The sequence below is a fragment of the Ixodes scapularis genome, unplaced genomic scaffold (assembly GCF_016920785.2).
Source record: "Ixodes scapularis isolate PalLabHiFi unplaced genomic scaffold, ASM1692078v2 PGA_scaffold2__306_contigs__length_199485367, whole genome shotgun sequence".
In the NCBI taxonomy this organism is placed as follows: Eukaryota; Metazoa; Arthropoda; class Arachnida; order Ixodida; family Ixodidae; genus Ixodes; species Ixodes scapularis.
The window spans coordinates 105173801-105196324 of NW_024609857.1; the positions used below are offsets into that span (position 1 = coordinate 105173801).

The 22524-nt window shown below is 46.7% G+C and overlaps 2 protein-coding genes across 2 annotated transcripts in view; one reads left to right on the forward strand and one right to left on the reverse strand.

The window, feature by feature from the left end:
- The window catches only part of LOC8040254 (solute carrier organic anion transporter family member 5A1), a 667105-nt gene that overhangs the window by 237874 nt on the left and 406707 nt on the right, over positions 1 to 22524 (forward strand). The window lies entirely within an intron of this gene.
- On the reverse strand, positions 9723 to 12958 carry LOC8038406. Its single transcript, XM_042291983.1, has 2 exons — positions 12142 to 12958; positions 9723 to 10285 (listed from the first exon to the last, which is right to left on the reverse strand). The coding sequence occupies exons 1-2, from the start codon at positions 12778 to 12780 to the stop codon at positions 9803 to 9805; spliced, it is 1122 nt and encodes a 373-aa protein (XP_042147917.1). The 5' UTR covers positions 12781 to 12958; the 3' UTR covers positions 9723 to 9802.

Genomic DNA, 22524 nt, shown 5'->3' on the forward strand with positions numbered 1-22524 from the left:
CGCTCCCCCACTGCGCATGCGCAGCGCCCCCGCCGGCTCCACGGCTTCCGTGACGAAGCATCTGCGTTGGTGTGTTTTTGGCCTATGGGAATTTAACTGCCGTTTCGCTGCTACAGACGGTTACAGGCAACGACGGCTTCGCTCCATAGGGTAGTTAAGGCTTTTGCATTAAAATACGGTACTCAGTGCATTCACGGCGACCCCACTGTTGACGCGGAGACCAGGGCTGACATCTGTCGACTGTTGTGCGAATAAGACACCCTTGATCAGCAAATGGACATCGTAGGTAGGGATTTCAAGTTTTTCAATTCTAACTTTCAAATCGGGTAAGTTTGTTCAGTGCAATTTTACACCCTTATTGCACGTTCGGCGGCCACCTCTGTGCGAAACCTTAGCTTGATACGTTTAGAAACCGATTTATGCCGTTCCTTCAAACAGCAATCGATCCCTTTGACTCACCCTATATACGCATAGCCTCGCCTCGTAGACAAAGTCTCTTTTGGATCTTGAGGTTAGTGTTCGGAGGTCCTAGGAATTGAGTACAGTCATAGCCTCCTCTATACTCATAAAGCATGGCAGTTCGATGACGGAGCCATAGAGTGCCCGGTCGCAGATTTTGAGCGCGAAGATCTGGTAGCACAGAGCAATTCTCAAGGAGCCTGTAGTCCGCGCACAGCTTTTGCAGCGGCGAGGACCCAAAACATGGTTTTCAAACCTCACGAAAAAAGAAGCGGTAGCCCGAGGAACGCGAGAAGCACGAGCGGACATTCCATCGCTCGGGACAAGTGTGTTTCGGCCTCTCGTCGCAGCGGGGCGCCCGTTACGTGCCTCTTGTCTGCCGCTCTACCTTTTCACCTTCGGCGGCCGCGTCTCGTGGCGATCTGCCAGGCTTTGTCAGTATAGAGGAGGCTATGGCCCAGTAGTCCAGGACATTGGTTTCCGGTGGTCGGTGGGATTCGCTCTTGTCGGGTACTCCATAAGCCTGTACTTCTCAAGTTTAGGCAGCGCCTCTGGTGAAAAAAATCTAATATTTTTCGGTCGCGTTTCGGTCGTGCGTCATCACGCTTTTTTTCAGTTGCTAGGTGACGAATTTCATTGGTGGATACAAATTTGTGAAAAAAAGACTACAAGCACTAAGAAGTCACAAGAAAAGCGTTCTTAATGTTCTGATAGGACACTGAAAGTGCGAGCTGAATTTTATTTAAACTTTCTTTTTTGTCTTCTTAGACGCTCTGTCACCGCGCGTAGACATGCTGACACACGCTTGTTAGCGACCGTGGCTCGTGCGTAATAGACTGTTCCCGAAATTCAGCCTGGCCACTTCGATAGCTATCATCGCCTACGTGTGGATCATCTGTACTGTAAGGTACGGCTTTGTCCGACGAGACTCGGCGAGCGTTGCCATGCACAGCCGCCGAGTGGTGGAGGAAGAAAGTGCAGCGCTTGGTTGTTGTTGGTTCTGGCGGTTGGAATGAGGGGGAATGATTTACGGGTGTCACAGGTAAAGTGCTTCCTAGATGTTGGAACCTGACATCTAACGGCGACCTTTTGATGGTTAGAGAACGAAGAATTTCAAGACAGAAACCGATGCGGAGCTTGAGCATCCAGACGTTATAGTTCGCAGTATTTTTATTCGATGTCATCGTGACAAAACGTATAAGCTTCTATACGCCACGCGTTTGAGGGTGTCATGTGAGTCCTTGGAGTGCTCGCGCTTCGGCACGACCCAGACAGCTCACCACAAGAAAATGTTAATTTTCTCAAGAGGCTTACTCAACTATAAGCGCCTCGTACAGAGCGGTAGTTTTTTTGACATCATCAAAATTGAAGCAAATATAGAAATAACTGCTCAGCGAAAAACACCGTAACTTTCGTAAGAGGCTCCAGATTTTATCCGCCATTAGCATACGACAGTTTGGACTGGTATTTCAGTTACTAGATGGCACTGAATTTGTGAAAGGATTTATTGAACTCTGCAGTGCCGCTTTATGCTCGATGCAAGCATTACTTGATCGCGCAGTGCGGACGTGCTTGTGGCCCGTGGAGAGTGGTGAAAATCTGTCTTCTTCATCTCGTGCAGATGTCAGAGATTCCCTCTTTGCCTGTAAGATTTGGCGCCCCCGATTTTTGTTTGGTTTTCATTCGGAGTCCACGAATTCCTTCGAAGCCGTGAGAGCCACTAGCACCGGCGGGACTCGGGTGTATCCTCTCCCGTCTGTTCGCTAAGCGGGGGAGTCTTGTTAATTGTGGTCCACGGTACTATTGCGCATTCATACAGCATGAGGGCAGTGCGACAGAGTCGACAAATAAAAAGCGTGAAGACGAGTTGATGCCAGATATCATGAATGGCGGAAGAGGCAAATGATGTCAGATCCTCCCAAAACACCCCCGAATTGGAAAAAAAAATAACCCCGGAAAAGACGGACGGAACCCTACATATCACGGCCACCAGCGCGGAGCGCCGTAAAAGTTGAGGAGGACGCATTGAAGCGGAGGCACCCCCCCCCCCCCTTTTTTTTTTTTCGCCCCTGATATTCTGCTTGATCATCATCCTATAAAACTTTATTTTTTGGGCTATAGTACGCGGAATATACATGTTTAAAAGTTGAAATTTTAGGCTGTGCCGACTACCTACAACTGCGGACTATACAGGAATTTTGTTTTTCACGATCATTCATTATGACGAGACGCGACGGATTTTGTGAATAAAGGATTATGTCAATGATGATTTATGTATAATGCATGCTTGTTTGTGTGCTAAGACAGCAGACATTTGTCAAGGTGGGACGTGTATAAAAAGATGCACGGCGTGCGGACCATGCACCGGGTGCGAACTATCTAAGCAAAACCTTTTATTTTTTAACCCAAACCTTGCCCCTGCGGACTGTACAGCGGGTGCAGACTATAGCCCGGAAAATGCGGTGATTCTATAGACCGTTTTATCGCGTGTCGCGCCATTGTGAAAACTGTGGCGCCATCTGGCGAGCGTCAGGTTCCGCGGCCGTGCTGAGTGGTTAAAAACGCTGGCGAAAATGCTCCTCGTGGCGCCGTTCCCGCTTTGGGTGTGCTAGTTGGGTGCTCCAAAGTGCTATGTATCCGACTTAGGGCACGTCTTGTGTTGTTGTGTGCCGCGGATAGTGTTTTTCAACTCATTGGGAACGGTTCTTGCCCCGCATTATGGCATACGCCAGTGTGTTATGGCGAGAAGAGCGGAACTAAACGCGCCACCAATAGAAATTGGAGGTGAGTATTCATTATATTGTATCAGTATACAGCGATTGAATTTCCCTTCAGGTTTTATGCCGTTTTAAGCGCAGTACACCGAGATTATGTTTTGCATTTCGTGCCGTTTACAACAATAAAAAATAATGTGAACAAGGACGCGCGAAATAAAAGCATTGCAGGGAATGATCGAAGGCAGCTCCTTCCGGCTTGCAGATGTTTGTAAAAGTTTTAATTAAGGACCCCGTGCCCACCAGCGTGTCCCTTATCTAGAACTGAAAACAGAGAAGTCGAAACGGGTCCATTCCCGGGGCGAGTAGATAAAAGATTCAATGATTCGAAATTAATGCGTGAGCATATTTCAGCAGTAGAAATTATAAAGTTTTCTTTCTGCTACGTGTACGTTATGTACTACCTTGCAACATAAAAACAACCCAGTCACGTCGTGACGGTCAACGTAAGTTCACAGCTCTCTGCTATCGCGCAGGAGATCGCGATGCAGGAAAACCGATAGAACTTACTTTTCGACAATTTCCAGCCACAGCCGACAGCGCATATTGGCCTTAAGATGAATTGCGTTACGAAAAGTTACGCGCTGAAACAGTGATTCTCACTCGAAAACTTGCACCCACCTTGCGAGCACAGCTCACGTTCATCGACGGTAAAGCGGTAAGTTCGGTTCGCGCTCTATTCATGAAATGTTCCGATCACACTCGAGAGAATGGCGTCGTGGAAGAGTACGTCCTGTTTACGGACGAAACTCACTGCAGCCAGAAGTTTTGGTCATTTGGAAAGCGATGGAGTTTGAAGGCATTGCAGCCGCAGTTCACTTGTCGGGTCCCGTGCGCGATACAGATGTCTTCCGATAATATTCTGCGCTTTCGGTTGTTATTCGTGCAGCCTACTACCCAACAACGATATCCCGATAACCAGAGAATTGTCGTCATTGATTCCGCTAGGTCTAATTACATCTGGAAGTAAAATAAGATAGAGGAAACCGTGAAGAAAACAGCCGAACTTGAAAAAACACAAGCGGCCAAGGCGTTCATCCGGGTCTTTCACTCGTTCCTAACCACTTAGCAAAAAAGAAAGCGCCTGGAGCCCTTTTTCCTTTTTCTTCTTCGCCCTCTTTCAGTAAAAGGGTCTATAGACTTACGTGCTTCATAATGTCGGCTATTGCGCCATTGTGGAACTTTAAAACTTTCTAACAATGGGCACGTGAGTTTCAAAAAGAGTAAATAAATACATATTTGCATTAAAACAATGCACGATACCATTGATGAAGAGCTAGAATTCGAAGAAAGGAATAAATAGAAGACCACCGCACTGCTTAATTTATTTATGCCTTTGCAAGGCATGTTAGAAATTTTTCACTTACGTTACGTTGTTATCCATTTGGCGGTCTTGTTTCCTGCACGTGTTCTTTCACGGTTAATTTTACAGGACAGAAGTGGTGAAGTGGTAACACACACTCAAAAGCAAGCGATGTTACGATTTTAAAGAAAAAGTTATGAGGGAAACAAATCATGATCTCGAGGCCATTATTAAGGGAAAAGCAGAGCTTGTGTAGTTACGCATGGCCCAGTGTCTTTTTCACCGTGGAAGAAACACAGTCACATGCATAAATAATCTAGTGCAGTAAGTAAGACAAGAAGTGAAAAGGGAATGAGCACACACACTAAAAGGAGAGTTGAAATCCTCAACACTTTCTCATACAAAAATATAAGTATTAATAAAGTAACTTTGATGGATTGATTTTTATTCCACACGAGTAAATAAGAGCCGAAGGGCGAGACAAACTTGAAAAAGGCAAAGGAGTTGCCGAACAAGAACGTACACATATATGTGGTGGATTCGTGCGTTATTAACCACGTTTCTGAAACCTACGTGTACAAGCGTACATCAAAGTTTTTACGCGCTCCGTGGCTTTCGCTGAAGCACAGTAAATCATAATACAGGTATAAAATTCTAAAATTAATTGAAACTTCGAAACCCCCCCCCCCCCCCCTCCACCCCCCCTGGATGTCCCTGCTTCAAAGTATACCGAGGAACCACCGTGTAATCTGGATTATGCCTGGGAAGGATTCAATAGAACCGGCGGTAACATGAAAAAGGGTACAGACTGGCATAGAATCAAAGCGCGCTGTGCAGAATATTTATGGCCAAAAAGGGAGGTATCAGGAGAAGAAGCAATACCTGGTTTTGTATATTTATGGGCTGCAGCGAATGCTAAAGAAGCAAACAAGAGGATCTTAGAATGTATAACCTGAGATATTAATGAGTTGGGAAAAGAGAGTGAAATAATGATAGCGGGAGATATGAATGCTCACTGAGGACCTAGATGGATATACGGGCTCGAACGAAGGCACGCTACTGGGCATGTGTGAGAGACATATGGTTCAGTTTTTTGCAATACTTGCGAGAAGTGCGATGGCATTATAACGTGGGAATCAGGCAGATCACCCTCTTCAATAGATTACACCCTAATGTCACACAGGTTTTACAGCAAACTACAGGTGATGAAAATAGACGAAGAGGGTTCTAAGAGCTTAGGTAGTGACCATAAATGTATTAAGTAAAACTTCACAAGAAAGCTCCATTCAGAAATAGGGCAAGATAAAACGACTTCTGCTTTACACACACACACACAAGAAAAAAAAAACGCCTCTCCACGTGGTGAATGATGTTGATTGGGGAAAAGCTCTGGTGGTGCTTGTCTGCGTAGACGCTGAGCCGCAGCATGCCGAGCCTTTCGTTCATTTTCATCCATGCTACGCTGCGGTCAAATGCTCAAATGCGTATATAACCAGCTCCATACCACACATTCTCTTTCTGATATGAATGAAAACGAACGAAAGGCTCGGCATGCTGCGGCTCACCGTATACGCAGACAAGCACCACCAGAGCTTCGCCTCAATCAACATCATTCACCACGTGGAGAAGTGGTTTTTTTTGTTTGTTTTTTTGCCCTACATGAGCACGGGAGCACGTGCTTACGTGCTCGTGAGCACGAGTACCCGACGCCGGACATCGGACGGACATACAGACATGGCTAGCCCCTAAGGAGCTTCGCCCCTAAAAAGAAACAGTTGGAAATAGTGCTTGTGCAAAGAGGCGAGGTCATTTTGGTAGACAAGCAAACATAATGGAATTATACGAGTCTAACTAGGTTATTTGAGCGAGAGCTAGTTAGATTCCGAAGGAAACAAAGAGGAAAACGAGGAAACAAATCCAAGAGCCGGTGGGATGGCGAGGTGAAGGCAGCAATAGAGAAACCTAAATAGGCTTTTCGGAAACAGGAATCCGAAGCGTACGTGTGAGCCTGAGAGTGAAGTGAAAATAAAATGGGACGGATTTCTAAGGCTTAAAAAGGAAACGTCTTTTATCAATGAAAACAAAAGTCAAGAAAAAGAAAGCGCAATGGTTGGTTGAAGGAGACAAGAAGGATAGAGAGGCAGCGAAAACATTTTTGAAGCACCTTAACTCACTGTAAGTAACAGCATAAAGATGGGGTAGCTTTACACCGCCATATAAAAAGGTAGCCGATTGAAAAGGGAGGAAGCGATGCACCATTCCATGAGCAACAGTGATGGCCGAAAACTTTAACTAGCCAAGATTTTTAGGTGGTAGTGGAGTAGAGGAGGAAGGCAGCCTAATTAGTGAACTGGAAGCTATCGGACAAGGGAAATTGGAAAGGGCGGAGGAGGGTTCCTAGCGGTACATCAACAGGTTCAGATCGTACTCCGATTCTGTTACGAAAACGATTAGGCGCATTATTAAGGGAGGTAATGAGTATACCTGTTATGAATTGCGGCATCACAGAAGAATAAAATCTAAGTCGAATAAGTTTAATATATGAAGAAAAGGAAGATCAAGCGGACACAGCCAATTATCGTCCCATAACGATTACTTCGGGGTTTTCACTATAGTAATGCAGATTCTAAAGAGCAGATTGCAGAGGTATAAAGATAATGTGCTGAAAGAACTACAAAATGGATTCCGCAATCGGACGAGGTTGGAGGACAATTTATTCTCCTTAACACAATGTATTGAGGTAGCAGAGAATGAAAGTAGGCCAGTCTGGATAGCCTTTATGGATATAAAAGGGGCATTCGACAATGTAGTTCAAGGGAACCTGTGGCACATAATGAGGAGCTTAAAAGTAGATAAGGGAATACTGGAGTTTGTTGAAAATGTAGATAATAAATAATAGCAGCATGGGGAAGGAAATGAGATAAAGCGTTACTGTTCATAATCTACTTACAATGACCAGAGAAAACGCTGGAGAATAGTGGTCATAATTTCGACCTCTCATACCACAGGGAATGCCAAAATATTTAACACATTACCAGCTCTTATACAGGGTGTTCCACGTAACTTTAGCCAAGCTTTAAAATTATTTTGGTGCATTTTAGGATGACAGAACGAAAGGAATAATTTTGTTCATTGTTTGGAACAAATCGGGCTATTTCTTGTATTTTTCCCGATTAACTAATTAATTAGGATGAATTAATGAAATTTTAAAATATTCACTTTAGAGCTAAGGTTCTAGTGCCAAAGCTGTAGAGTGTCGTTAGAAACATCCGATTCAGTGGTTTTATCAAGAATCCTTAAAACGGTTATTTTTTCCTGGGTTTCGAAAAAAGCCCGCGAATTACGAAAAAAACACAACTTTGTGCTTGCGCGTCTTGTATCGCAACGCTGTCGGCCGTGGCTTGAATAAACTAGGCCCGCATGTTGAGTAGAACACTGCTGACAGTGCGCTGGGGACATATCAGCGTTTTTTCATGTTTCTTTTCACAATTCGCGTGCTTTTCTACAAACCCTGAAAAAAGAACTGTGTTAGAGGTTTCTTAATACAAAAAAAAACAACACTGAATTGGATATTTCTCAGGACGCTCTACAACTGTAATTGGAGCTTTTTGCCTTGAATTTGATATTTCAAAAGTTAATTAATTATTTTTAATTATTAAGTTAATTGGGCAAAGTGCAAAAATAGCCTGACTTGCTTTAAACCTTTACCAAACTTATTCTATTGGTTTCGTCTTTCTAAAATGCACCAAAATATTTCTAAACCTTGGCTAAATTTACATGGAACAGCCTGTTTATGCAAATGATATAGTACGTTAATGGCTGATAACAGTACGGATCTACAGGAACAAATGAATGTATGTGGTACCGAAGGACAAAGAAAGGTTTCGAATTTAGTAACTATAAGTCAGCAGTCATCATTTATAATGATGACGTGAGGATATATATATATATATATATATATATATATATATATATATATATAACCGAGGGGCATGGGTTCATGACAGTGTGGGGTATCTTAGTGAGCATGAAAAATATGTAACTGTTAAGGGCAACAGAAATATAGCTACAATAAAGAATAGAGCTTTGTGGAATTATAACAGGACTGAGGTGGTGAGGGAAATTTGAAAGGGAGCTAAGGTGCCGAGTTTACATTTTGGCAATGCGGTTTTGTGTGTGAAATCTTATATCTAAGCGAGGTTATCAACATGGTTTGGGTAAACTGGTGTTGGGGGCGCATGGTAAAACTCCTAATCAGAGGTAACAAGGTGATATGTGATGGTCATTATTCCAGGGCAGGGAAGCTGCTAGTCAGATAGAATTTGAAGAGAGATTATAAGGGACATGGAGCAGGAATGATGGGAACGGTAAATTTTCCGGTATCTGTACATGACGGTCGTTTATACAAAGTAGAGAAAGCGAACGTGAAAACTCCGGTGGTAAGTTTCCGGCAGTAATAGTGCAGGCCAGGAAATGTCAGTTAAGGAGAGAGTTAAAGCAGCCGAGAGCGAAAAATGGGAAGTGAGGTTGCAGACTAAATCGACGTTGAAGACTTACCTTATTGAAAAATCTAATTTTTACGTGAAATTTCTGTGTCCAATACGGATATGAATCATACAAAATATATAAGAACATATAAGAACCATATAAGATATATAAGAACCATATGACAAACTTGTGTGAAGTTTCTTATATGTTCTTATATATCTTATATAGCTATTATGTGGCCCTTATATATCTTGTATGATTCGTATATGTTTATCGAACACAACAAATTTCTGATACAAATGGATTTTTTTACTAGGGTATGGAAAATATAAGGTGGGTATTGCCAAGGAAAGTATCTGTGACAATTCCAGGGGAAGATGGTTGTTGTTTGAGGACAGGACAGGGGGCGTTACGAACAAGGGTGTACCGAGCGAAATAACAGGACATAGATACCGTGTGTGGGGCATGTGAGGAGTAAAACGAGACAGCTGAGCACTTCAAGCTTTACCGTAAAGGGCTTTAGCCTGCAGTTGTTTATGACGATACTGATTCAGTGCAGGCTTCGGGCTTCAAAAGAAGCTTTGATTAGGTGGCGGAAGCCGCAACCCGATTTAAAGGGTTCAGCCGTATCCACCCGTCAATCTAATCACTTATCAGACATCGTCATGTAACAGTTGTTGATATTCATTGCACATTGCACAGCGCTTTCAGCATTGAAAATAAAAAGAAAAATCTATGCTAGCTGTTTACAAAGGTTTTATCTTCAGGGTGCAGTGAGCTACGCGTCTGACAGCTTTATCTCGAAGCGGATTTCCAGTGTGCCTCTACGCCAATACGCTTTCTTATCGAGCACGGGAACGGAGCTAACCAACGTGAACGGCGGATTGTCGCCATATCCGGGCATTTCAAAAGCTGACTCGCGACGCAGAGCCGACGCGTTCACGGTGCAGAGGATGTCGCCCGACGATCCCCGTGGGTTAACCAGCGCGAGCGTGAACGCCTTGCTGAACGGCCATCCGAGGCACGGGTCCATGGAACTCTTACAGAACTGCACCATGAAGTCCAGCGTGAGCTTGCCGTTGTCCCGCTGGCAGCTCACGCCCAGTCTCAGCGAGTATCCACACACTTCTGACGGGACGCTGAAAATTTCCTCTCTGTAGTCTGCGATCCTGGAGTAATAGTCCACCCGGCTTACCAAAAGGGACAGCTCTCGAGGGCGCCACGTCTTTGTTACTGCCAGACGCCCCGCATATCTCAGGACCAGTGTTGCGGAATGGGCACCCCCATTCCATTCCAATTCCATTCCGGGGAATTAGGGTTTTCAATAATTCCATTCCTTTCAACTCGTAGGAATGGGGACACTGGGCCCATTCCCACTCCTGGAATGGCTGGATCGTTCCATTCCATTCCTATAATTCCAAAACGTAAAAATTGGCTCTTGACAGCTACATTGTGTTGCCGGCATAAGCACCATAAAGCTGACATTATCAAACGCATAGACAATTGCAACAAAATGAAAAATGCCTAAAAAAAGCACTGATTTTACTAAGCGAAGCGCCAGTGGCACGAAGTGCTTGTTTACATTGTACTGCAAACATCGAGAAAGCCTCTTGATATGTCGATGCTTGTTTAAAACGTCGGTCTTTCGACCACGTGGCTCGCAACAAACAGCAAAACGTAAATCCACTAATTTTCTTTGGCAAACTTTTTTTTTTGCCTTTGTCTTCTAGGACATACGCGGCCAGCCTTTTTGTTTGATAAGACCATAAAAATATCCAGTCTTTGCGTGGCGCAGAAATAAGCTATATTAAGTACTGTATTCTTCAATTACCTGCAGAGCAAAACGGTTAGTACGCTGCTGGAAGCGACTCCATGCACAGTAGCAGGAACACATCCTCTGACAAAGTGCAACCTCTGCGGCGCAACACGAGAGACCATGTCACGAAACAGGCTTTCTGCAGGTCTAGTCAGCTCGGTCACGCGACAAGAGCGGTGACGAGACGACAATCTACTTCACCTTACGATGGACCGCACCAGACAGCACGAGAGCCATCGAAACCAATCCAGTGCCTTCTGAGTGTTGCGTGACCCTGGGGCGCAGCAACGCGCCTTGCGTGTAGTCCCGCTCACGGTGCTGGATTGCCTGGGGTGACTCATAGCGTCCGCAGCGGTCCATCACAAGGTGAAAAAAAGTAGGCAGAGTCTAAAGTCGAAGGAAATGAGCGGGAATCCGCTAGCTTGCTTGTAACCCTAACCCACTTGAATGTAAAACATATAACCCAGAATACAAGCATCGGAAGAAAGTTCAAGTAAAAGGCGGACTTACACGTAAACATGCAGAATAATAAAACAAGTGTAGGAGCAAAGCGCAAGAGGAGACGAGAGAAGTGAATCTTGCTTTGTTTTATTGTAGAAGCAAACCCACAGTTCGCACTTCAAAGGAGTGCGCGCGAATGAACGTGGAAGGCAGCAGGTTTGCCCGCCTGCTAAACAACGCTCCTCCAACTATACGAAAACAATAACTGATCATCTTTCGGCGGCGCGCGAGTCAACGAGTTATCGGAGCTCTGGGAGTTATGAGTCGTTTCCCGCTCTCAGATCTCAGTCTGTGCGCGCGTGTATTCCCCATGCCTTCGTTTATTTTGCTTGGTGCTTGGTTTCTTGTTTCGCTCGCTCTCGAGTAACGGCTGTAAAGCCAGTCGCCTGTGCGAAAGGCGGGACCGCCACCCCCCCCCCCCCCCCCCCTACTCCCCCCTCTACTCTTTGCTTTGACGCCTCTTTGTTTATTTTTTTTTTTTTTTGCATTTCTTGCGTAGAAGTTTAGAGCTCCACGCGGGTTAGGTGTTTCCCGCCCGCTCATTTTATTTCTGAACAACTGGCTCGCCGACTGGCTCAAATGCGCTGACCGTAAACACTAAAGAAAAAGAAATAGAAGAACCGGGCCCCCATTCCATTCCCATTCCATTCCGGGCAAAAGGCATCTAATTCCATTCCCATTCCATTCCCCTCAACGCTGCCGCCATTCCATTCCCATTCCATTCCGGGGTCGCGAAAATTCGGAATGATTCCGGAATCATTCCAACTCCGGAGTGGCAACTCCGCAACACTGCTCAGGACGTCCACAACTGTCGAGCGCACTTCCGCATTCTTGACGGTGTCGTCATGAAGGTATTCAGACAGGGAATTGAGCTTGCTTTCCATGTTGCACATGAAGTCGGCGATGTACATCAGCGAACCTCCAACTTCCCTGCGGACTTCTTCGAAGTGGCGTCTCAGAGCCGCGTCTGCCGACGACGCATTTTTCTCCGATTGAACAGCGTCGCTGCTGCACTTCACGTTGTGCATTGCCATGTCCGCTCGCTGAACAGATGCGTAGCACTTGAAGCACTGCACGACATGGGAGGGACACTTTGAGTAAAAATGGTTCACCATATCGACGAGCATCCCTTTGAAAGTGCAGCCGTGTCGACGGTTCCAGCACCAGACCAGGCGGTCTGCCACGTCTTCCAGAGACGTGGAGAGACGTTCGACTTGGCCCTCATCGAAGGTTTCCCGGTCCATGGGGCAGCGCCTCTCAGCTCTTTGGTAGCATGTGTCGCACAGGGCGTGTCGACAAGGCAGCACTCGAACCTCCCTGGGAATGACGCAGCACGAGGAACATACCTTCAACGGATTCGGCGGACTGTCGAATTCCAGAGGCCTCCAGTCCCAGTCGTAAGCGAAACCCGCCAAAGGGTACGCCTTGCTTTGTTCCATACCACAGTTTTCGAAACGCAGAACCGTGCTGTTGTTGGCGACGAAGTCGCAGTTCCACGGACAGACACAAATGATGTCGAAAGGCTGTGGGGAGCACCGACCGATATTGTTGACGGCACTATCACAACATAAATTCAATCGCTGCACCGCTACACCGCTGCGTTGATGCCGGCAAACTTTCGTAGGCAAGTGAGTGAGCCGCGCGGTGCGGCGTCAGCGGCTTGGCCTTGGCGTTGCAATCTCGAGTCCGGGGAGGGGGAAGCGGTAAGCAGACACGCACAGGGGAGCGGATACGGCCGATGCGGCGGTGCAAGGCGGCGTCGTTTTCGTTGCGGCGGATTGCCCTCAAGTTATGGCGGCTGTCAAACTCGAGTGCCTCGAGCTTCGAGCGAAGATTCGCTCGCGCTCGTATGTTGGCTCGTATTTGGGCTCGTATTTTTGTTTGTATGACGTAAATTTTGTTCGTGGCATTTCCAAAGCGGAATGGATGAATAAATGAAAACTGGCGAACCCTTTTAATCAGGCGGCGGCTTGCGCCACCTAGCCAAGGCATCTAGTTTTCAACAATTAATTAATCCACAATTAAAAAAGCGCGCGGACCAGCGCCCTTTACGACGGCAAGTCCTTCAATCATCCAATTCACGTGCGCTCTTGAAGCCCATACGAGCAACCGGCGCGGTTGTTTGTATGTCCAGCCCCGGACAAGTCGCTTCTTCGGATTGGAAGCGTCCGAAAATTCTCCAATTCACCACTCATTCCTTCGTTGGGTGTATTTTTATGGCTCGCGGTTTTTTTTCTTCTTAAAACCTTGAAAGAAATAACACCCCACGCACACGTATTAATAATTAAAAAAAAGCAGCCATTCTGTGACAAAACGTAAGCACGTGCGAAGAGCACGAGGTGTATTTGTAGCTTTTATTTGTTCTTTATTTATGAACTCTCTCTCTCTCTCTCTCTCACACACACACACACACACACACCACACACACACACACGCGCGCGCACACACACACACACATCTATATATTGTGGCGGGTATACTTGACGTTGTCCCCTTCATCGTCTTTCAGCATGGTGGCCGAGGAGGACGAGGCCCGCGTGGGCTTGAACTGGATGCGCGGGCAGAGCCGCGCTCATTGTTTCGAAGTGCGAACATAAAAATGGTCGTCGGCCCTTGATCTTCGTCTCATATATTGGTGAAGTGTGCCGTGTTAGCCCATCCCCGTCCCATCTTGCGAGCGCTGGTCCTCAGTCCTGGAGTTGAGGAACCGCAGACTGCCAACCACTATGACATCACAGACAACATCCAGCGGAACTAGCCAGAGTCCCCAGTCCATCGCCACAAAAGCGCCAAGGCAAAGCAATGACCAAGCGCCGATTGCCACATGAGTCTTTGTTAACTTGTCTTTGTTATTTGGGTGACATTATTGTCTTCTCTCGCACTTTTGAGGAACACTTAGACCGCCTCGTCGAGGTTCTTACGTGCCTAAAAACGGCAGGATTGTAGCTTAACACAAAATAATGCCATTTTGCTGCTCATCAAATTAAGTCTCTTGGTCACCTCGTTAGTAAAGAGAACATCAGACCTGATCCAGACAAGGTGCTCGCTGTTACGGCATTTCCGACACCACGCAATGTCAAACAGGTCAGGATTTTTCTTGGCTTGTGCACCTACTTCCGCCGTTTTATTCCTTAGTTTGCTCGCATAGCTGCTCCTCTTACTTGTCTTCTTCAAATCATGTCTAATTTGTGTGGTCTCCCGAATGTGAACGCGAGTTTAGTGCCCTGATGACAGCCCTTAAGTCCGACCCAATACTTGGTCACTTTAATGAAGCAGCACGAACAGAGCTACACACCGACGCCAGTGGCTACGGGCTCGACGTCATTTTAGTTCAGCGTCACCCCGAAACGTCGCACGAATACGTTGTCGCCTACGCCAGCCGTTCCCTCTCCAAAGCAGAAAATAACTATACAACAATACAAAAAGAGTGCCTGGCCGTCGTTTGGGGCATTAACAAATTTCGACCGTACTTATATGGACGCCATTTCACAATCGTCACCGACCATCATGCCCTTTGTTATCTCTCTTCACTTAAGAACGTAACGTGACGCCTCGGTGGATGGATACTGGCATTACAGGAATACACCTTCACAGTTGCTTACAACCTTAGTAAGAACCATATAGACGCAGACGGACACTCACGCTGTTTTGTCGAGGGTCCAGAGGAATGTCTAGATCATATAGATGTGGCTTTTGACCTAGCTTCACTTCATACAATCGCATTCTCAACCGAACAACCGAAAGATTCTTGCATTTGGGGCATTCTTGGGTATTTAGAACGACCAACCGATCTCTTCGATAAGGCACTTCAAAAGAAAATGCAGTACTTTTCATTGCGTAATGGAATCTTTTATCGCCATAATTTTTCTCCAGATGACAATCGATGGCTTCTCATTGTTCCAACGCACCTCCGGCCTGGCCTTCTTCGCGCTTTCCATGACGACCCTACGGCCGGCCATATGGGATTTGCAAAAGCATACGCACGTATCAAACAGCGCAATTATTGGCCGAAACTTTATGACACTGTCTTTGGATTCATTTTGAAAAACAGCGCCTCGTCCTGTGTGTTCCTCCTTCTTGTCCGTGTGGTATTCTCGCTGTTTTTCAAAATGAATTTATACCAACTCGCCCAACTTTCCATTCTACTGTCTTTGGATACGTACAACCATGTCTCCAACGTCAGAAACGCAAGCGCCCCACGAGCGGTCCCACAGGATTACTCCAACCTTTTGTTTGCCCAGATCGTCCGTTTGAACGCGTTGGCATTGACCTCTTCGGACCATTCCCACCCTCTGCCCAAGGGAATCGTTGGATAGTCACCACAGTCGACTACTTTACCAGGTACGCTGAAATGGCTGCACTCCCAAATGCACCCCCTAAAGCTAAGCCAGATTTTTGTTTTTATTGCGAACATTTCGCTACGCTGCGGGGCGCCGAAATAGTTTTTTAAGCGACAGAGGCCGTCAGTTCTTATCCCAAACCGTAGAGGCCATCCTAAAGTCTTGCAACTTCGTGCATCCATGCCACCTCTCTCTATCACCCTCAAACCAAAGACTGACTGAACGCTTCCATAGAACCCTCGCGGATATGATAGCAATGTACACCGCTTCATTCGCATACAATACCGGACAGTAAGACACCACTGGTTTCTCTGCCTTCTGCCTTCTTTATGGATGCGAAGCATCGTGTAACATGGACATTATCTTCCCTTCTTCAGCGAGTGATCAGGATGCCCTTCTCATGCAGCTGACCTGCCGCGCCGAGGAGTGCCGCCAACTGGCCCAACTTCGAACTGCTCAGCAGTAGCATACCGCGAAAACTCGCTATAATTTGCGGCATACAGCCACAACTTACGCACCAGGAGATTCATATATTTAACAAATTAAGCAGAGAATAGTGACAAAACAGAGAGAGGCACTAACATTTATCAACATCCTTCGAAAACCATAATTTCGGCATTAGCACATGTTTATTAATGTGCTATTAATGTTTATTTCCTGTTGTACAGAAGGAATTGTTCTTCGAAGTTTTTGTCGCTTAGCCTTCCCCTTTGTGCAAAACATCTTGTTCCATCTCAAAATGCGCTTAGCAAATGCTAAAAAAAAAATAACAACATTCAAACGTGTAAAAAAAATGAAAGAATTATCTGTAATGCCGAATTAGAGCGCAGCTTTTGGGGAGGAGGAGGGGATGGTACGGAGGGGAGAGTATGCCCAAATACTTTACTAGGGGGAATGCATTCCACTCCGCTCATTTGCATTAGACAGAACGCCTACAGCGCCGAATCCAGCCCTGACGGAGGGTAGTACCGCGTCAGTCCACGCGCATGGGCACGTGGATGTTCGCGGCGGCCGCGGCGGTGTCGTCTCCGACTCCACCTAAAGCCCCTTCATGTTTCAAAAGTATAGCGCAAGGTGCGTTGATGCACGAGGCACGTGCAACGTGCGTATGTTATTTCACCGATGTGCGGCATTAGTATGGTGTAGTTTTGGAATTTGTATTCTATAAAACAGGAAACACTATTGTTATTTTTTTAAGGCGCTACCGGCTGTTGGTCAGCAAAGCATTTTGTCTTTAGTCTGATTATTTGGCTCTGGAGAGCCGCAGCACCGCGGAAAGGCAGCAGTTCGTACCATGGAGGCCCATGGTACGAACTTGCACGAACCGTCTTGCACGTATATACATGGAGTATATACGTGCAAGATGACGACGACATGGATTGTTGGTATTTGGGAGGACGGCAGTCCAATTCGCAGAAGTCCAGATTTCGTGGAGGCGGGTTGGGCGGATCAGCAGCGAGCCATAGGGATCTGGCACGCCGTTCGATCGGTGCATGAAGGAGCCCCAGGAACATGTAGCACTGTTGCCCACTGGGGTCCATTGCGGTCGAAGCATCAGGTTTCAAGGTGGTAGCCCAGTCAAAGTAGAAGCTGCCGCCTCCGAAGAACCGAGGCCCAGGGCTAAGATTCAGGCACCGCCGTCACCCGGTGTGTCGTCCTCTCAACGTCGTCGTCGTTGTGTTCTTTATTTATACGCGTATAGGGAGTATTCACTGGACGCCATATTTGTGGGTGCTGTTTAGAGCGCATGCTCAGAACGAGCTGGCATCACTAAGCTGCTGAGACAGGCAGTATCGATGGTGTGGAATGCACGCTGCAAAAGAACTGTGGAAGCTCGCCGTCAGCACGCGCTCATCAGCCGCGCACACAGATATGTCCGCCAGTGAATACTCCCTATATATGTATAAATAAAATAAGATAGATAAAAAGACACAATCTAACGGCCAGCGGCGCGCGCACCGGGCACTGTCTTTGAAGGAAAAAGCCAGTCTCAATATCAAGAACCACCATCATCATCATTCACCGCCCGGTAGCCGAGACCTCCCCGACGATAGATGGCTCTCGCCAAGCATAGAAGACCTGTCCGCGCCGAGGCTATTGTATTTTCGACGAGTGGAATGTATTCCCCCTAGTAAAGTATTTAGTATGCCCATCCTCCCCATCTTCCCCCTCCCCTCCTCCTCTCCAGCTCCCCTCCCATTTAACGGGGAAAATTTCCGGCTAAATTTAGCAGGGAAATTTTTCTGCTAAATTTGGCGGGAAAAATTTTCCGCTAAGTTTTTCCACCAAATTTAGCGGGGAAATTTTTCCATAATCCGCGTGAACATAGCTTTGGCAAGCTTGCAATTGCGCGGTCTTGTCCGCACGAGCAGAGACATTACGACGCTCGCCTTGCTTACAATCCTCTATAACAGCCTCCTATTGGGGAGGAGATCGAACAGTCACGCCACTAGCGGCATGCTGCAGCTGTGTGGACAACAAACCTAATTTTATTGTTTGTTGTTGATCAGAGAAATCGAAGATGACGATTCGAAGGCCGCTCCTCGTGCGTCCAAAGCACTGTTCAAAGCGAAGCGGTCGTGCCCAGACCATGCTAGGCGAAGTTCAATTTCTTTGTTTTGCTGTGTTAGTAAACACCGCGCTGTGGGGAAAACAAGCTCATAAAGCGCCCCCAATAGTTCGATCTCCTGCCCAATATACTAGGGTGATCAGTGGCCGAGTGGTCTAGCGCACACCAGCTCGGAGCGCGTGGAGCGAAAGCTCGCGCTGCAGAACCCAGGGATCCTGAGCTCAATCCCCGCCCCTGCCCGTTTCGATCTGGATGAGCATTGTACCGGCGTGCGGTCGTGTATCACTACTGCGTGGTGCTCGTTGAAGACCCCAGGTTAGCGGTTGTAGCGCACTGGCTAAATTGCTCATCTACAGCTGAGACACCAGACGCCCACTAAGGCAGACTAACTTCCGGCTGTATAAACATACACACAACGATTTGCTTTGCCCCTATATACTGACAAAGCCTGGCAGATCACCACGAGAAGCGGCCGCCGAAATTAAAAAAAAATTGGAGCGGCTGACAACAGATGAGAGGAGAGCCACGTGACTGGCGCCCTGCTGCGGCGAGACGCCAAAACACACTTCTCCCGAGCGAACAAGCGTGCTTCGGGTCCTCGCCGCTGCAAAAGCTGTGCGCTGACATCCATGTTTCTCAAGAAATGGCTCTTTTATGCTCCGTGCTACCAGATCCTCGCGCTCCAAATATGCCACCAGGCACTCTATGACTCTGTCGTCGAACTGCCAGGCTTTGTAAGTATAGAGAACACTATGCCTCCATAGACGATTCCATTTAGCGCTCTCAGGGCGGCGCCATTTCGTTCGAGCGCAGCGCCCTCTCCACACATCCGGGAAGTTCAGCAGGTTCTGCGGGGTAAAACGAAAGAGAGGGCACACGCCCGAGTCCGCTAGCAGACAACAAACCGGGAGGTTCCCGCTCTCCATCTTTGGGCTGTATCGGCGGGCTGTACCGAACATCGAACTTTCGCTCGTGGCTGCCGTTGTGAAGTGGTTCGCGTTCTTAGAATATTTATAGCCACTCCAAAATCAGCCGATAGCGCTCTGTTGCTTCATTTCAGGATCAACTAGCATATCTTTATTCCGTTACTTCATTAGCAGTGGAGTCAGCCGGTAGTACTACCCTCAACCACTGCGTGTATTGCATAAGGAGTGCACATTTTTATTTAATATTCCATACTTCCACTCATTGTCGCTAAAGGCCTACAGCAGTCCGAAGTTTGTATAGTAAAACAACCACAGCAACCGGATTGACTTTTCGCCTGAGGACCGGCCACTCTGACACAATTTTCCCATTTCTTTGCTTATTGGCACGCAGGTAACAGCGCCATTGTGCCCGGTTAGTTTTTTTTTATCGAGTATATACATTACACGATAACTTGCATAATAAAATACGCGCATCTGCGCTTCAAATTTCTAAAATGACGCGATTTTAAACCGAGTTTGAACGCCAGCCGGATGTTAGGTACGGCCCACTCGGCGGAGCAGACGACGCGCGGAGTGAGAGGGGGAGGGCATTTTTTCTGTCTTCGCTCTTCATAGTGGAACGGTCTATAGAAGCCAGCAGGGTTATGCAGCGCGAGCTTTTGGTCCACGTGCTCCGAACTTTGGTGCGTTAACACGCTAGGCCACCGACCAAAAGCGCAGCACGTTTTTGGCATATCTACATTAATGTAGATCCATGACAGTAGCATTGCAGTAATCCTCGGGCACTGGCACACGCGTACGCAATCACTGAAAGGGAAACACCCTATTTCGGGTAGCACGTCCAAGGTGAAAAATCCCGAGAAGGACTGAACCTGTCCGCGAATGCCTTGACGCTGGCTGTCGTGACTTGGTAGGCACGGGCTTGTAGCATCCCCAAGTTAATCCCATAGCTTGGTGAGGACTCTTTGGAAACCGTCACAACTGCCAGTAACCTTTTCCCGAGAAGAGGTTCATGCACACGCGCGCTCTACTTCATTCTATTTACCATATTAGTAACAGCAATATAACGTTATGACGAGCGATTGCTTGACTTAATGAAATGGACCGGGTTGCTTGGATTGTTTTAGAAAGCACACTCACTGCGCGGGGAAAGGTTACTCGCGCGGTATAACGCTGCTTAACGAGAAAATAATTTAATAATAGATCCGGGAAAGTTCCGCGATTATGTGACTTCATTGGAAACACGCATTTGTATAAAGGAAAAGGTTCGCCTGCTCATGTGATTGTCGTGAGGGTGGTTGTGACTTACTTATTTGAAATTATGAACCCCGATGTAAAGTACCAGAGAATCCAGGATGTGCATCCTCTGTTGTGCCTGTCGTTTGGTGTAGGTCCAGTCTTCCAGCTGCGTCGGTCTCATCTCGCTCGATAGCGAGTCCCACGCGTCTAGTCTGAAGGCATCTAGGCCCTTGGGGTTCGTGTCTCATCAAATACTTTACTAGAATGATATATTCTACTCCCCTCATTTGCATTAGACAGCCTTCCTGAACGGCGTGGATAGCCAGCGTCCGAGAGAGCGGTTACTAATCGCGCTGTCCACGTTGTGTCGCTTTTGTGCTGCGCCGAGGGAGAGGCCAGCATGCCGCCACTTATCTCGTGCTTCCCCGCGTGGTCGCTGCCACGCGAGTGCGGCCACCGGAAGTTCCGTATCGGCGATTTTAGGCCACAGGAAAGTTAGCCGGGTGAAGCGTTGCAGAGGCTGGGCAGCAGCGTGGCACAAGACACGTTTTCTGCTCGTTCGCCATCACTTGCCGAATAAGTGCACTTAGATAAAAAAAAAATAATAATAATGCTATAAACTACACTGTAAAAAAAATTGTGTAAAAAAACAAAACAATTTGACAGCTAGCCTGCCAAAATATTTCTGTAAAGCTCTGTTCTTAATTTTTATGTTATTTACATACTTTTTCTGTAAAATAACATGGTCCCGCAAAAAAAAAAAAAAAAACATAGCGGCTGGCAAGCTGCTCAACACTTAGCTTATTGAATTAGGCGGCAGCTTGCGCCACCTAGGAGGTGTAGTAGTAACCGCTAGATGCGCTAAAAAAAATGTCTTTTTATTTCAGATTTTGCGAGACAACCACTCATACCAATTGCTCATATACACCAGCACACACACAGTACGAACACCAACCAATAGGCCATATGCAAAATCCTTGCCAGCTATCATCATCATGCCATTAGGAGCCGCCATATTGGGGGGTTTATCACATCTTCCAGTTGTGAACGAGGCGCATCTCCATTTAACTCGGTTTTCATGATATTAGGGCAGTTTATTCGTACACTCAACGGGTTGCTGGTTAGTTTCGGTTCAAAGAAGAAAAGAAAGACGGCCGCAAAATTCTGGAAAAGGAATTGTCAACAACGAGGTTGCAAGACTCGATAACACACACCACAGCGCACTATAGCAAATAACACTCACACCTTACACACGAAAAATAAAGCAAAATTCAAACAAACCGCGCTGACTGACAACTCTTTTTATATAACTTTGTCTTCTTCAACCTCTAGCACCACCGAATTTCCCAATTCACGCGCACCGATCTCCTAGATGCCTAAAAATGTTTTCTCTTTTTCTGTCAGGTGTAAAGATGGTGTACTTATACAGTTGTTATAGTTCCTGGCGATATGTTCTGCTTCGATAATTTCTCGAGTTAATTGGTTTCTGTTCCTGCCTAAAATTGTACAGGATGGCAAGTGAACGTCGCACCCACAATCCCGGCAGTGTATGCCTAGATGCCCTGAGTTGGCTCTGGGGCTGTTGTTGTTGTGTTCCCGGAGCCTATCGTTAAGGCATCGTCCGGTCTGACCAATGTACACTTTCCCGCACGAAAGGGAAAATGAGTACACCACTTCATCGGCACACTCAACGAACCTGTTCTGATGGTTTTTGGTGCAGCATACTGTTCGGTGGAAATCAGGTGAGTTGACTTGTTTACACAAGTTGCCAAGCTTATTGGGAGCAGTAAAGACGACAGTGATATCGAAGCAGAACATATCGCCAGGAACTATAACAACTGTATAAGTACACCATCTTTACACCTGACAGAAAAAGAGAAAACATTTTTAGGCATCTAGGAGATCGGTGCGCGTGAATTGGGAAATTCGGTGGTGCTAGAGGTTGAAGAAGACAAAGTTATATAAAAAGAGTTGTCAGTCAGCGCGGTTTATTTGAATTTTGCTTTATTTTTCGTGTGTAAGGTGTGAGTGTTATTTGCTATAGTGCGCTGTGGTGTGTGTTATCATGTGCAACCAACTCGCCCAAGCTGCTACGTTGCAAGACTCGAC